The sequence below is a fragment of the Pseudorasbora parva genome, chromosome 6 (genome assembly GCF_024679245.1).
Source record: "Pseudorasbora parva isolate DD20220531a chromosome 6, ASM2467924v1, whole genome shotgun sequence".
NCBI classification, from domain to species: domain Eukaryota; kingdom Metazoa; phylum Chordata; class Actinopteri; order Cypriniformes; family Gobionidae; genus Pseudorasbora; species Pseudorasbora parva.
In genome coordinates, this window is record NC_090177.1 from 4,948,874 (window position 1) to 4,965,920 (window position 17,047).

The 17,047-nt window shown below is 41.4% G+C and overlaps 1 protein-coding gene across 1 annotated transcript; it reads left to right on the forward strand.

Annotated features, from left to right (window-relative positions):
- Window positions 1–692: 692 nt before the first annotated feature.
- LOC137078299 (E3 ubiquitin-protein ligase TRIM39-like) lies at window positions 693–14,224 on the forward strand. The gene is made up of 7 exons (XM_067445477.1): window positions 693–809; window positions 2,125–2,681; window positions 8,280–8,375; window positions 8,854–9,087; window positions 9,252–9,402; window positions 11,780–11,806; window positions 13,556–14,224. Exons 2-7 carry the CDS (start codon window positions 2,127–2,129, stop codon window positions 14,104–14,106), a joined length of 1,614 nt encoding a protein of 537 aa, XP_067301578.1. The 5' UTR covers window positions 693–809; window positions 2,125–2,126; the 3' UTR covers window positions 14,107–14,224.
- Window positions 14,225–17,047: the final 2,823 nt, after the last annotated feature.

The following is a 17,047-nucleotide window of genomic DNA, read 5'->3' on the forward strand; positions in this document are numbered from 1 at the left end:
CACACACACACACACACACACACCTCTTCCGGCTCCTGCGGAACAGAATCACAGTGACTTTCACTTCATATAACAAATCTTTATATAAAAAAAATATAAAGAAGGATAATAAATAAGGATAATCATAAATCATGTTTAGGAGAATCAATATTAGTTCATCAGAAAGAAAGAAAAACAGGGAAAGACAAACACTCACAGAAATTCAGGAAAGGGATGAAGTGAATCTTCAGCCTGTATAAACCTCTCCCTTCAGTTTGTGGTTTCTCTCCATCATCTTTACCTCCACCTTCTCTTTCTTCAGCTGACAGATTTATGTGATGAAACCATCAATATATTATATCTGCTTTCTTTAACATATTATATCAAACTTCTTCTGGTTTCTTCTGATTCTGTGATGTGGACTTTCAAAAGCTTCTGCTTCATTTCGTTTCCAGTGGATCTTAAGCTACTAAACAGTGCATTAGCGCCACCACTGGCAGTGGAGAAACACAACACCTTCATCTCTGGAGGATCAGGGCTCAGGGCTCGCTTTCTCCTCCAGTCAGTCCACACTGAGACTCACACACCATCCAGAGCAAACACAAAATGAAGGAACTAATCACAACTACACATATTCTAAAAGTTTCATACACTGTTTTCCTCAGGGATGAATTAGGAACTGCTTAATATTCATGATTATGGGCGGAGCTCTATGACATCACTGCATGTGTAAAGACTTCAGTGAAAGTGAAACAGAAAAACCTGAAACTTCTTCAAAACAACACTCAGAAACGCTGAAATCAACGATCCAATCTGATATTCACTCACAGGTAAGCGATGGAAATGTAAGTTCACTAGTTTAATGCCATGATGCAATATAACAAAGTTTGTAAAATCAAAGTCTGTGTTCATGTCACATCAGAAACAGGAAGTACGTGAACGACAGACAGAATCAACAGTTCAGTGTGAATCAAAACTCCATTAAACAAAATATTTCATTGTCTTTTATAAAAGCTCTTATGATGGTATTCAAATGTTGTAAAAACCAGTTACATTCGCTGCACTGTGGCTCCCAGAGACGCTTATTTAGTTTATGTTTCTCAATAGTACTCAGCTGCAGTGCCATCGCTCATCTTCAGAACACAAATTAAGATATTTTTGATGAAATCCAAGACTCTCTAAATCCTCCAAAGACTGCAATTGAATTGCCAGTTTCAAGGTGCAGAAAAGACATTGTTAACATAAGCCATGAGACTACAGTGGTTCTAACTTCATTTCATGTTTTTCTTCTTACTAATACAAACAATTTGTAAAAATCTGCATACTAGTATTTTTTTTATCACTTTGTGTGCATGTCATTATACCATATAAGACCTAATATTGATTTCTCACTAAAAGAAGATACAATACATTCAACCCAAACAGACTGAGTAGCTGTCATTGTTTTATAATAAGGTTATATTCCACCTAAAATATTGTTTAGACTCAATGAACAGTCGTTGTGTAGTTAAATAACTCTATTTTGCAAGTCAAAACAGGACAGACTAATACAGAGATGAACACAGAGATTAATACAGTTATATTTGTGCCCTTTTCTGATTTCTGCATGGAATTATTTTGAAATTTCCAGCACTGGAACCCAATTTCATTGTTTGCCATGGTGGCAACTCTTAGACAGATTGTAGCCTAATTCTTTCAGCGGCAATGTGGAATAATGTAATTGACAGATGCTGTGCACTGCAAATTCAAACGAGAACCAATCAAAAGCATCAGAATAGCATCGCTTTACTAAACAGCCTTCAAATGACAGGAGACCTCGCGCACATCAAAAACAGGCAACAAACTAATGTTATTCAACATATCCTAGCTTTTTACAGAAAAAATTCAGATGTAACCCCTTTGTAATCAATTACAATTTTCATAAGTAACTGAAATTCAATTACATATTTTTTCTCAGTAACTGAGATTACATTTACATTTGTTTTGTAATTAAATTACATAACTCCATGACGTGTAACTAGTTAATCCCCAACACTGAGTATTTAACATGCAAAATACATAGCCTAATTTATTCAGTGCATGTAATTATCAAAGTTGCTCTCTTCAGTAATGTACATGATATAATCGCATTACTTATCTTTTCAGTCATGGCATCCTCCAGTGGTCCAGCACTAAATGAGGAGCTCCAGTGCTCCATCTGTCTGGAACTGTTCACTGATCCAGTCACCACTCCATGTGGACACAACTTCTGCAGATCTTGCCTGAGCAAGTGCTGGACGGACACACAGACCTGCTTCTGTCCACTGTGTAAAGATAAATTCAGCAGAAGGCCTGATCTCAAGATTAATACAACACTCAGAGATGTTGTGCAACACTTTAAGGAGAAGCTCAATCTAGGAGAGCCTGAGGTGTTCTGTGACTTCTGTGGTGAAAGAAAGCAGAAAGCTGTGAAGACCTGCCTGACATGTCCAAGTTCTTACTGCGAGACTCATCTGGAGCCTCATCTTAGTGTCCCACGTCTAAAGAAACACAAACTCATCAATGCTGTGGAAAATCTGGAGGATTATATATGCCAGAAACACGAGAGACCTCTGGAGCTGTTCTGCAGAGATGATCAGACGTGTGTGTGTCTGTTCTGCACTGAAGGAGAACACAGGAATCACAACATTGTTCCTATAGAGGAGGAGAGTCAAAAGAAGAAGGTAAAGAGTTACAGACAAAACACTTTAAACATCCCATGAAATGCAGTGCCCTATCAGTCAGTCACATTCAATGTTACGTAGGACTGAACTGATAGGGATCTCGCCTGAGAGCCCAATCGCTTTGAGTGTTAACTGAACAAGCCATTAAGTGAGATTTGTATGGCAAGTCACTCCCTGCTTCGAAGGTATATAAGGCAGCACGCAAACTCGCACATTAAGCTTTTGCTTCGGCTAATACACAGGGTGATCTGAGGATTACAGTGAGAGCTCTCCCACTCATCTTTCACATCCTGTGGAGCATCCGGCTGCGGTTGCTTGTCCTTCCCATGGGTGACCATGCATCTCATTCAGGGCTCAAGCAGAGAACCGGGTGTCAATCGCTGCATCGGAGGGCAGCCTTGAGTCAATGGGGGATGAAGAATAAACTGCGCTGCCCCCATTGGGGAGAGTAGCAATCTTGTTTGTATCCAACCCAGAGCTGACTGGCATGATTTCCTGGTCCGGCTGGATGAATGATTGGTGTCTCTGTGGCAGCGCACGGTGAACAGCAGCTTCCAATCCCTGATTGAATCCGGTCCCTTTCTTCCTGGAAGTGCATGAGGAGGTCACAAATTGCCAGAAATGTTTCACTGCCTCCTCCGCTCGTACTACCCTTGATGGCGGGGTGGCCAAAGGGTTTGTGGAGATCCCCTAGGTGGAGCATGCAGTTGTGGTGCAGTTGTGCCTGCAAAATGCTTCTACCTGCTGGGTTGATTCACGTCTTCCATCCAGGAATGACATCTTTGGCTGAACCTGGCTGAGATAAAGGAAGTCGACAAAGTTTGCTTTCTCAACAAAAGGGTTTTTACTTCATTGTACTTATTTGTGCCCAAGAAAGGCAGTGGGTTACAACCGATCTTGGATCTGCGCATTTTGAATCGGTTTCTTTACAAGCTTCCATTTAAGATGCTGACACATAAATGAATCCTCATGTGCATTCGCCACCAAGATTAGTTTGCTGCTGTAGCAAATGTCCTTGTAAGTAATGAAGGAAGGAAGAAGATGTAAGTAATGAAGGAAGGAAGAAGAAGGCAGGGTCGGCGTGTCTGGCACTCGTGGCTTTTTATTCAGTCACTTTTGCAACACAGTATAAACATGCGCACACAGTGCTTAGTAAACTCAGTCTCAGATAACTTGGGTAACAATCTCCTCTCTGCAGTCCCAGCCAGCCACGAGTATACAGAATGTGTCTCTCTCCCTGTTTCCTGTTCTCTGCTGGCTTATATACCGTCTCTCCATGCCAATGACTGCAATCAGACACAGGTGTTCATCATTATGCACTTGACCTACTTACTTACCGTCACTCTCCTGGCTCCTTCTCTCTGTGCAGACCTCGCTAAACCATGCCCCCTCTGCCACTTACCCCCACCGCCCGACTCAGGCCGGGGAGCCATCCGGCCTGCAGCCTCCCCCCCCCCATGCCTGGAGAGGAAGTCAGCTACAACCATCTGCGCCCCCAGCCTGTAAACCACCTTGAACTTAAAAGGCTGTAGAGCTAGATACCAACAGGTGATCCGCGCGTTGGTATCCTTCATGCGGTGGAGCCACTGCAGAGGCGCATGGTCCGAACACAGGGTGAACTCCCTTCCCAGGAGGTAATATCTGAGGGTGAGGACGGCCCACCTGATTGCCAGACACTCCTTTTCTATGGTGCTGTACTTAGTCTCTCTCTTAGAGAGCTTACGACTAACGTACAGCACCGGCCGTTTCTCACCCCCCACCTCCTGGGCCAGGACCGCACCAAGCCCCCTGTCCGACGCGTCAGTCTGCAACAAAAAGGGAAGAGAAAAATCAGGAGAGTGCAACAACCGTCCACCACATAAAGCAGCCTTCACCTGGGTAAAAGCCCGCTGGCACCGCTGGCACGGTGCCCTGATCAGTGAGAATCTCTTTTGGGATTCCCACTCGGGAGATTAGACTAAACAGTGCGTCCGCCACACTCTTCGCTGAGATGGTGCGGAGCGCTACTGCCTCGGGATATTGGGTTGCATAATCCACCAGGACTAATGCAAATCGATGTCCTCGTGCAGATCGTTCTAATGGCCCGATGAGGTCCATACCAATTCTCTCGAAGCGGACCTGCATGAGAGGAAGAGGGCGCAATGGCGCTTTTGGGGCGGCCGGTGGATTTACCAACTGACATTCACGACATGTGGCACACCATCTGCGCACATTCTCGTGAATGCCCGGCCAGAAAAATCGGGTCATTAAACGATTTAATGTGGTGGTCATCCCCAAATGCCCAGCCATTGGATTACAATGAGCTGCCTGGAAAAGCATTTCCCGGCGGCTTTTGGGTACTAATAACTGAGTTGTATCCTGTTTTGTCTGAGCGTCTTGGGTCACTCGATACAACTTATCTTTTAGGATAGCAAAATACGGATAGGTGAGTGGCCGTGCAGGGTGGATAGGCTGACCATCGATGGACTGGACCTGGTCAAAGGCATTTTCAGCGATTCATCCTGGGATTGCTCCAGGGGAAAATCATCACGCTCTTTAAGGTTTAGCCTTTCAACAGCGCTCTTTTCCCTTGCAGCCACTCCCAGAGGTCCCGGCTCAGCCTCACCCAGCTGCACCACCGCACCCCTTCCGTGCTCTCTGTTCTCCCAAGACCCATCCACACATAACATCTCCAATAATAGCCTAAACCCCAGCCAATTTGTCCCTAAAATAAGCGGATGTCGGAGGTGGGAACTAACCGCCACCTCCACTTTGTGCTTTTGACCCCGAAACTGAGTAGTGACTGGCATTAGTGGATATTTCAATACATCCCCGTGCACACACTGTACCGTAACCATGCGGCCACTATCCAATGCCCCCAGTTGCATCAAGCTTTGGTGTTTGGAGGTCTGGTTACAACCTGAATCCACCAAAGCTTGATAAGTACCCCCCCTCAATACTCACAGGTATTTAATACAACCCAGCCTGATCGAGGGCAGCCCACGGAACGTCCGGGACCCGGACCAGTGTTCCAACCTCCATCACTGGACACCTATCTATGAAGTGGCCCGGGTCCCCGCAACGCCAACAGGCCGGCCCGGACCTTCCCGCTGCTCTATTGGTAGGAAGTGGGTCAAGGGATTGGCCTGAAGAGAGGGACGAAACAGGGTTAAAACTGGGACCCAGCTGGGTCAGCCCCGCCTCCCTGGGCGGCACCGGAACGGTGTGCGAGGCCTCCCTCATTCCCCCAGACCTCCATCGGGGTGGGCCTCCCGGTGGCAGGCTCCGGCGAGACCGTGGCATCGGGACTGGCCTATGAGAGAGAGAGAGAGAGGGGGGAAGGGGTGGAGAGAGAAACTGAAGGAAGGGGTCCGCCGACCCCAGGGCACGCCACCAGCTGATCCTCCGCCAGTTGGACCCACCCACTTGCCTTCGCCGTCCTCTCAAACAAGTCCAGGAACGCCTTTGGGTCGTCCTGGGCGCCCATTTTGGTGAGAGACAGCTTTGGCTCGGCCCGAACCTCCCGGTCCATCCAGCTCCGGAACGCCTCGCGGTCCTCCTGCTGGGCACGGACGAGGATCTGGAACCGCCGTTCCTGATCCTCTCTCATGTCCACGAGCTCCTGATGATGTTCTTGGTGGAGGCCCGCGAGTGATGCGATGACATCCGCAAACGGCGATCCTGACGGGCTCTGCATACTGGCGGTGGCACTCTTCTTCCTCCCGGGTTTCGGCACCACTGTAGCAAATGTCCTTATAAGTAATGAAGGAAGGAAGAAGGAGGCAGGGTCGGCGTGTCTGGCACTCGTGGCTTTTTATTCAGTCACTTTTGCAACACAACATAAACATGCGCACACAGCGCTTAGTAAACTCAGTCTCAGATAACTTGGGTAACAATCTCCTCTCTGCAGTCCCAGCCAGCCACGAGTATACAGAATGTGTCTCTCTCCCTGTTGCCTGTTCTCTGCTGGCTTATATACCGTCTCTCCATGCCAATGACTGCAATCAGACACAGGTGTTCATCATTATGCACTTGACCTACTTACTTACCGTCACTCTCCTGGCTCCTTCTCTCCGTGCAGACCTCGCTAAACCACGCCCCCTCTGCCACAGCTGCAATTGACCTTAAGGACACATACTTTCATGTGTCGATCGTACGTCCGGACACTCGGCATGGATGCACTGGCGCACACACGCAGAAAAGACCCTCGTAAATGTGCTGCAAGACGGACTGGAGCAAAGGCCACCTCCCTCGACTCTGATAGAGTATGTTTCCGCTATTGCAGCACATCATGACGCAGTAGTCAGTAAGTCTATGGGGAAACACAACTTAGTCATCAGGTTCCTGAGAGGTGACAGGAGGTTGAATTCTCCTCAGCCACATCATTTGCATTGCTGTGTCCTTTTTGCACCTTGCATTTGTATTCAGACTGCACACAGAACTTCAGAGCCTCAGAACAGCTCTTTGTCTGCAGTGGAGGCTAGCAGAGGGGAAAGGCAGTCTCCTAACCGAGGTTGGCCAACTGGAAAGTGGACGCCATTGCTTGGCTTACCAATCCTAAGGCCTTGTCCTTGTAAAGCGTTGGCACCTCTAGCAGATATATGTAGAGCTCAGACTAGGGCTGGTTTCTTCCGGTGTGTTGGTACAAACAGGTAATATACCGGGTAGGCTGGCTCAGTGACTCTCTTGCTGCACTATTCCCCTCTGAGGATTGGATATGAGTGTCTATTCTGTTCCTCAGGTTCGTTCCCCAACAGTTGGGGTTGAGTTGGTTGAGTTCCTGGTTGAGTTCCTACGGCATCTTAGGCAGTGAGTTCCTGACTCCAAATCTAGTAGTTGTGTGTATGCCGGTTGGTCCACCCCTGTACTAGACTAGATGCCTATTTGTTGTGGTTACCCTCCTATATGATCCTCTGTCAACTATATAACAGTATTGACTCCACCCCTGAACAATGCGGGACATACCATAGAGATCTTTCAGATGTAGCACTGCCAAAAAGGGATCCCAATAGATCAGTTCAGACTGACGTAACTTCGAACATGACTAATTGGGAACGTCTAGGTTACTAATGAAGCCCCCGTTCCCTTAAAGAGAGATGTCTCATCGCGACGACAACTGTACCTCCGCTGAAACGGCAGTGTCTCGGCTCCTCAGCAGAAAACTTAATGTGAGAGTTTGCCTTATATACCTGGAAGCAGGGAGTGGCTTGCGATGCATTCTCACTCGCCAATGTGCACTGGCTTGTTCTGTTACCACTGACAGTTGATTGTGCTCTCAGGCGAGATCCCATTATGTCAGTCCGGTTCGACGTAATAGCTCCGTCCCCTCCTTCAGGGAATGGGTGTTACATAAGTAACATAAATGTTTTACTTTACTGTGTCTTGACATATTGCAGAACCTAAAGTCCACTTTTTTAAAACAGATAAATCAAAAAGTCTTACATTCCATCTATTAAAAGCTTATTTTGTTATCCCCAAAACTGTCAGATATGGACTAAAAGATTCAAAACTATAATTTTGAATTCATATGATCTTTACTTTTTTTTAAAAATTATTATTAAGAATATAAAATGGAAGATATATTCAGTGAAACGTGTCCGTGTTTTTCTCTATATGTAGAATCAGCTGGTTCAGAACCAGATAGACGTTCATCAGATGATCCAGGACAGAATGAAGAAGATTCAAGAGATCAAACACTCAGTAGAGCTGAGAAAGGTTTGTGCTTTGATCAGCCCGAGAGCAGTATTTATTTTGTGTTACACTGAAAATCACAAGTTTGACAGAAATGTACAGCTTTTTATATTTTCACTGTTATAAGGTAGGGGTCACTATTTTACATTTTCTGAAAGAAGAAATGCGTTTCTATCAGCTTTTTGCTCAAAATGTGGCTTTTTTATGAACCTTATCTAGATTAATGTTTTGATTAAATAAATAATGCATTAAGATAGAATAAAACTCTCTTTCTTTTTCTATATTGCATGTTCAGATATTCATTCACCAAAATATTCTGGGGCCATGAAAATGTTGTGCAAAGTATAAAAAAGCTGGCAGTGATTGGCAACTTAAAAAAAAGCGCTTGTGGACAAAGAGATGAGTGACATGATGAGGGCATTTGTAAAGTAATCCTTTAAATAATATGTGAATATATAATTGATTAACAAACCGTTATTTTTTAACTGTCCTCATTCATCAGAGAAACACAGAGGTAGAGAAATCTTCCAGTGTCGAGCTCTTCACTGATCTGATCCGCTCCATTGAGAGATGTCAGTCTGAGCTGATGAAGATGATGGAGAAACAGCAGAAAGCAGCAGAGAAACGGGCTGAAGATCTCATTAAAGAGCTGGAGCAGGAAATCACTGAGCTGAAGAGGAGAAACACTGAGATAGAGCAGCTCTCACACACTGACGATCATCTCCACCTCATTCAGGTCTGTTAACATCTGTCTCATCAGTCATCATGTACAATATTCTGTTTTTGGTCTATTACTCCAATGACAATAGTTCCAAAAAGCCATAGCAAAAGAGGTGCACATAGGTGTAACAGACCTCTCTCTCTCTCTCTCTATGTCTCTCTGTCTCTCTGTCTCTGTAGATGAACTTATCCCTGTACAGTCATCCACACACCAAGAACTGGACTGAGATAAGGATTGACTCTGATGTGTCTAATGTGAACTCTCTGATTAGAGCTCTGACTGAACTGAGGAAAACTCAAGAGACACTAAATGAAAAGCTCAGTCAAACTGGTATGTGAATATCATACAGTGTATAGATTCTTGTTAGTAACTATCTAGGAAAATTATATTTTTTAGAATGACTATTTAGCATCGATGACCTTTGAATGATTTTATGCAAAATATGCAAAACTTCAACTTGTCTTGTTAGCATGTTAGCAACTTGTCTCTGGTATCATAAAAACACTTACTAAACCTAGTCTGTGTAAAGTTTAAATTGAACTTATGTCATAATCAGCTAAAACACTATTACTTCAACTTACTTCAGAGACATGTAAGCACGATATAACTATCTGTGTACAAACACTAACACATAACCAGAACTCACTACACACCACTAGCCGTGTTTCTATTACAGATTTGCAGTAAACTTTTGCAATATTTTCTAGATAAAAAACCAGGGCCGTGCACAGACATTTTGAGGGGCAGTGGCCCACACCAAAAAAGGGGCATTAGGGGATTGAGTATCATCTTAATGTAGAGAATGAATAACAAACCTTTTACAATCATACTGTAAATACATTTGTTAGGCTTTAGAGCTAATTAAATTTTTGTTCTAATTATTCCTCCAAAAAAAATGATTCTAGGCTAATTTGATCTCTTTTCTATTTTACATTTTTGTTAGAGATTTAAGTAGCAAATGAGAATCACTAAAATTATTGAATATATTTTGAGACAAAGGTATTGTTTATGGTATTTGGGGTAAAAGGCATATTTAACATGATAATAAACAGCTGACTGACTTCCATTTGTTGACATGCCATGGTTAAGATTCAGCTGGTAAATATCTTAAGTGGGGTGTCCATCTTAGAGGTAACATCCTATTTATAATAAAAATATGATAATAATCATATAGTTGTTACAACGATAAAACGTTATTAAATTATTATGGGATCTCAGTGTTTTCAGATTATTTACTTAAAAATTAGTTTCTGTATTTTAAAAATATTTTTATATTAACATTTTAATATTTACTGAACAATGGTTGTTTATTGTATTAATCAAAATAAACAGAAAATAATGCAAACGTTGCTAGAGATTTTTTGAAAGCATGGACGTTTTTGAAAAATGAGCACATTTTTCTTAGGGTGTGCTTGTACCCTGATACAACTTATTTATATTTATAATAGCCTTTATTACCTTTTTTTAAATTGTGTATACGATTAATATGGTCTAAATAAAATATCATTAATATGACATGTTATAGATAATAGTATTAACTCGTAAAATTGATTATAATCGGAAATCTATTTTACAGGAGTTAAAGAGTGACAAACTGTCAGCAATATTCAGTAGCCTATAGCCATGGCGATTTACCCGCTGGTATGCTGGAGATTTGAATCCGTGAGATTTGAATCGCTGTGTTTATGTAAGAAAAATGTCCATATTTAAAACTTAAAGCTCCGCCAATCACCTTCCGTGGAAAAAGAGTTGAAAGTGCCTTCTTGCATTTCAAAATATGTAACCTACAGCCTCTTGAACGGCAGAGGCACTTTCAACACTTTTCCCATTAGTTGAATATGGAGTGCAATCGGACTAAATGCCTATATTAAATCCCCGGAGCCGTGTGGAGCATGTTATTTAACAGACAGATGCATTCATTATGGACTAAATCATTTTATGTGAGTAAATCATGAGTAAAACACCTTGAAATCTTCCATTGTAACCCGTGGTGGTTAAGTGTTTCAGTCACACGATGGCACCAGACAGTCGGCAGCGGCGGCGAAGTGACAAGTTAAGCATGAGTAGTACCGGTCGAGATAACTCGGATGAGCGGTGTGTTATTCAATTTTGGCGGTTGTTATCTAGGAATAACATACCGACTGACCAATCAGAATCAAGTATGTCACAGAGCCGTGTAATAAACTTTATTATATTATACTTTTATACTAATATATAGTAAAAAAAAAAAAACATGAAAGTGTGACAAAGGCGCATTGGCTATACAAATGCTCTAATGTGGATAAAGGCATATTTTATAGTCTACTACACAACACTATACAACAAAGCCTATGTCCTTATTAGGAGAAAATATGTTGTTTTAATGAGAAAATGTGTTTTTTATGACATGGCATCTCTTTATTACTAGTAAATATGTTGTGAAAATGACATTATTACGACATAATTGAGTGGAAAAATGTATATGAAGGCCCCATGGCAGCACTGTGTCACCGTACCAGGTTACCTGTAAATGCAAAAAAAAAACTGTTTCCATTGCATTTTCGTGGAAAAATGTCCTTTTTCAAATTGCCTGAAAAGACACCTCATGCAAGCGTAAACACTTATTTGCGATATATGAGAGTTTCTGCTAAATTGACGCGTCTACTGATGCTGCCATGAAATTATTCTTATAAATAATTATTAATTATGTTGTCATCTGTGTTCACAGGGTTGACGTTTGTACAGAAGTTTGCAGGTACAGTGTGATTGACACCATTTTCTTCAATACACTTACAATACTTTTGTTTATAATGTGTTTTATATACAGTATATACAGTCTTGTTCAAAATGATAGCAGTACAATGTGACTAACCAGAATAATCAAGGTTTTTAGTATATTTTTTTATTGCTACGTGGCAAACAAGTTACCAGTAGGTTCAGTAGATTGTCAGAAAACAAATGAGACCCAGCATTCATGATATGCACGCTCTTAAGGCTGTGCAATTGGGCAATTAGTTGAATTAGTTGAAAGGGGTGTGTTCAAAAAAATAGCAGTGTGGCATTCAATCACTGAGGTCATCAATTTTGTGAAGAAACAGGTGTGAATCATTTAAGGATGAAGCCAACACATGTTGAACATGCATTTGAAAGCTGAGGAAAATGGGTCGTTCAAGACATTGTTCAGAAGTACAGCGTACTTTGATTAAAAAGTTGATTAGAGAGGGGAAAACCTATAAAGAGGTGCAAAAAATGATAGGCTGTTCAGCTAAAATGATCTCCAATGCCTTAAAATGGAGAGCAAAACCAGAGAGACGTGGAAGAAAACGGAAGACAACCATCAAAATGGATAGAAGAATAACCAGAATGGCAAAGGCTCAGCCAATGATCACCTCCAGGATGATCAAAGACAGTCTGGAGTTACCTGTAAGTACTGTGACAGTTAGAAGACGTCTGTGTGAAGCTAATCTATTTTCAAGAATCCCCCGCAAAGTCCCTCTGGTAAAAAAAAGGCATGTGCAGAAGAGGTTACAATTTGCCAAAGAACACATCAACTGGCCTAAAGAGAAATGGAGGAACATTTTGTGGACTGATGAGAGTAAAATTGTTCTTTTTGGGTCCAAGGGCCACAGGCAGTTTGTGAGACGACCCCCAAACTCTGAATTCAAGCCACAGTACACAGTGAAGACAGTGAAGCATGGAGGTGCAAGCATCATGATATGGGCATGTTTCTCCTACTATGGTGTTGGGCCTATTTATCGCATACCAGGGATCATGGATCAGTTTGCATATGTTAAAATACTTGAAGAGGTCATGTTGCCCTATGCTGAAGAGGACATGCCCTTGAAACGGTTGTTTCAACAAGACAATGACCCAAAACACACTAGTAAACGGGCAAAATCTTGGTTCCAAACCAACAAAATTAATGTTATGGAGTGGCCAGCCCAATCTCCAGACCTTAATCCAATTGAGAACTTGTGGGGTGATATCAAAAATGCTGTTTCTGAAGCAAAACCAAGAAATGTGAATGAATTGTGGAATGTTGTTAAAGAATCATGGAGTGGAATAACAGCTGAGAGGTGCCACAAGTTGGTTGACTCCATGCCACACAGATGTCAAGCAGTTTTAAAAAACTGTGGTCATACAACTAAATATTAGTTTAGTGATTCACAGGATTGCTAAATCCCAGAAAAAAAAAATGTTTGTACAAAATAGTTTTGAGTTTGTACAGTCAAAGGTAGACACTGCTATTTTTTTGAACACACCCCTTTCAACTAATTGCCCAATTGCACAGCCTTAAGAGCGTGCATATCATGAATGCTGGGTCTCATTTGTTTTCTGACAATCTACTGAACCTACTGGTAACTTGTTTGCCACGTAGCAATAAAAAATATACTAAAAACCTTGATTATTCTGGTTAGTCACATTGTACTGCTATTATTTTGAACAAGACTGTACATGCAAATGTTTGTTCTGAAGTTGATTGAGAATGTCTGCTCTCTCTCAGTGGATGTGACTCTGGATCCTGATACAGCGGATCCATATCTCATCCTGTCTGATGATGGAAAACAAGTCAGTTATGGAGACATTAAACAGGATGTCCCAGAAAACCCAAAGAGATTTGATGAGAGTCTTTGTGCTCTTTCAAAGCAGGGATTCAGTTCAGGGAGATTTTACTATGAGGTGCAGGTGAAGGGAAAGACTGATTGGGCTTTAGGAGTGGTTAGAGAATCCATTGACAGGAAGGGGGAGATCTGGCTGAGTCCTGAGAATGGATTCTGGAGTGTGATTCTGAGGAATGAGGATCATTATAAAGCTTGTGAAAGTCTACCTGTCTCTCTATCTCTGAGAGAGAATCCTGAGAAGGTGGGTGTGTTTGTGGATTATGAGGAGGGTCTGGTCTCTTTTTATGACGTGGAGTCCAGATCTCACATCTACTCTTTCACTGGTCAGACTTTCACTGAGAAACTCTATCCATATTTTAGTCCATACCTTAATAATGAAGGTGAAAACTCAAATCCACTGATCATCACACCGGTCTCACCTTTACTGGCTTAGAATATGTGAATAAAAGCCAAAAAGAAATTTGCACAAAGATTTTGTAAAGAAAATGTATGTGATACAAGTGAAAAAACTGACTGTATATTCAGGCCTTTAAAAAAATCAATAACTAATAAAACACCAACTATTATGAAATATTTTTGAGTTTTATGTTTTTTGAAAGAAAAAAAAAGAAAACAATATATATATATCTCATCACATTTGAAAAGCCAGTTTGTTATTATTCAATATATTTTCTAATCAACTTTTGTCTTTCATTTATACTTTGCTTTAGCTTTTAAAATCTACCATGAAATAGGGATGGGCATGAGTATTCGAAAGTGACCGTGGCGATCAATCATAAAAACGATGATCGTGTGAGTGAAAAATACATATTTTTTCCTCTGATTGGTTAGCGTTGCCAGAGCACGCAGTCCAAAGTCCAAACCGAAGAACAGAGAAAATGGCTTCAAAGTCACGTAGTGATGTCTGGCTTCACTTTGACAAAATAGATGAAAATACAGTTCAGTGCAAAATATGCAGAGCCAAGCTGTCACACAAATCTACCACAAGTACAATGCGTAATCATCTAGTGTTTGTTAATAAAATGTCTTGCGATTCCACCAAAGAGGCAACTCTTTGACGAGCATCACATCTTTTACCGTCAGACAGAAATGCAACGCAGCCAGAGCTGAAAAGATAACACAACTAATCACTGAAATGATAGCGAAATATTTGCTGCCCTTTTGTTTCATAGAAGGAGAATGATTTAAAGATTTGATGGATTACGTTGAGTCACAGTCTAACGTCCCATGGCACAAAACATCATGGGAAGATTAGATGCTCTATATGAAAAGACTGCTTCTTCACTGAAAGAGACTGTCAGAGACAGCAAGGATGGCAATCACTATGAACCTCATGGACCTCGCTGACCACTGAATCCTATACACTAATTTACCATTACATTGCTGAATGGGAAATACATAGGCTGTTCGACAAAGACACACCGCTGTGAACATATCCAACTACCTAAAAGATGCTACAGAACAGCGGCTGTCAAGCTCTGAGAAAGTAACTGCATGTGTTCATGATAACGCTAGTAAAATGGTTTTGGCGAATCGAGGTCTTTGGGAATCAGCGCCCTAGCCATCAACGAAGGCTTCAGTGTTGCTTCTGTAAAAATCAACAACAGCAGCAGAAAGTACCTGAACACAATCTTATCCAGTACTGTCGTACGCGGTGGATTTGTGAGTGCGATATGTTCGAATGTCTTTTGGACCAGAGATGGACTGTGTGCGCTGTTCTGTCAGATCACAATATTACAAAACTAGCAGATGTCAAGACACTTGATGAGCACTGGCAGATTGTAGAAGAACTGATACCCGTTCTCCAGTCTCTGAAGTGCACCACAATGTGCAGTGAGACTCATGTTTGCGTTTCGATGATCTATCCGATCACTCATAGCCTCATCACTAAACACCTAAACACAAACAATGAGTCTCCAATTCAAGAAATCAGTGGCAGAATCATAGTCACTTGCTGAGAAGGTGGCTCTGCCTCTGATTGGATCTTAGACACAAACATCTGAAGTTTCTTGAGACAAGGCTTCGAGAGAGAGTAAAGGAGAATCTGAAACAGCTTTTTGACGCCGTTACGAATTCTGTCACACTCATACAGAATGACCCTCAGCCCGATCGAGCAGCAGGAATTACGGCAAGATATGATTTTTGTTTCGCGTGACACCGAAATCGAACGCTACTTCAATGAGCCATGCATCTCTGTAAGCCTGGACCCAATCGGTTTACAAAGCTGAGCATCCTTGCCCAGTGGTACTTCGCTGTTCCTGCGACATCTGTTCAAGCAGAGCGCGTTTTTTCCCACCGCCAGCCTAATTGTGAATAATCTCCACACACGCCTCTCACCTGAGCACGTCTTGGTATACACACAGGAGTTTTATTAAATTATTCTGTATTATTATTCTGTATTATTTACCGTCGTTTGTCAAACTTGAAAAAAAAAAGCTGTTTATTTTTGTTGTTTTTTCAAAAGTGAAAATAACGTTTCATTTACAATTGAATAAAGTCGTCTAAAAGCAAAGACAATATATATATTAAATTTGATTTAGAATTCATCAATCAATGTGTTGTTCAGTAATTTAAGTCAGTTTTACTCTGACTAAAGTGTAATTTTAGCCAAAATACTTTAAAATAACATTTTGGTTTATCAGAAAGTGCAAATTGAATACAAAATATTGCTAAAATATTAAAATTAGGGCCGGGACTTTAACGCGTTAATTAAGATTAATTAATTACGGGACTTTAACGCGTTAATTAATTACGCAAAAAAAAAAAAAAAAGAGCATGGTTGTGTGCAATATTTGAGAGGATGGAAGCTTCGACACGGAATACAACCCATTGAATAATGACTGAATACATAAGCTTAATCAACAAAATATTGGTTATTTATTTCAGTCCAGCAGACCAGGGCAATGTTTGCCATTAAGTTTAGCAAAAGCATATTTGTGATATTTGAGGCTCGATGTGCTGAGGTGATACGCAAATCGTTTTTCGATACGCAAGGAATCGATACGCAAGGAATTTGCGTATCACCTCAGCACATCGAGCCTCAAATATCACAAATATGCTTTTGCTAAACTTAATGGCAAACATTGCCCTGGTCTGCTGGACTGAAATAAATAACCAATATTTTGTTGATTAAGCTTATGTATTCAGTCATTATTCAATGGGATACTAAAAATACATGTGAAAAATTACTTCTCATTGTTCTCAGGTCAAATATTTATATGCAATTAAAATGCGATTAATTTCGATTAATTAATTACAAAGCCTCTAATTAATTAGATAATTGTTTTAATCGAGTCCCGGCCCTAATTAAAATTAATATCATTGTCTCCATGAAGGACACGTCCCACTCGAAATAAGAAATTGAGAAAAATGCC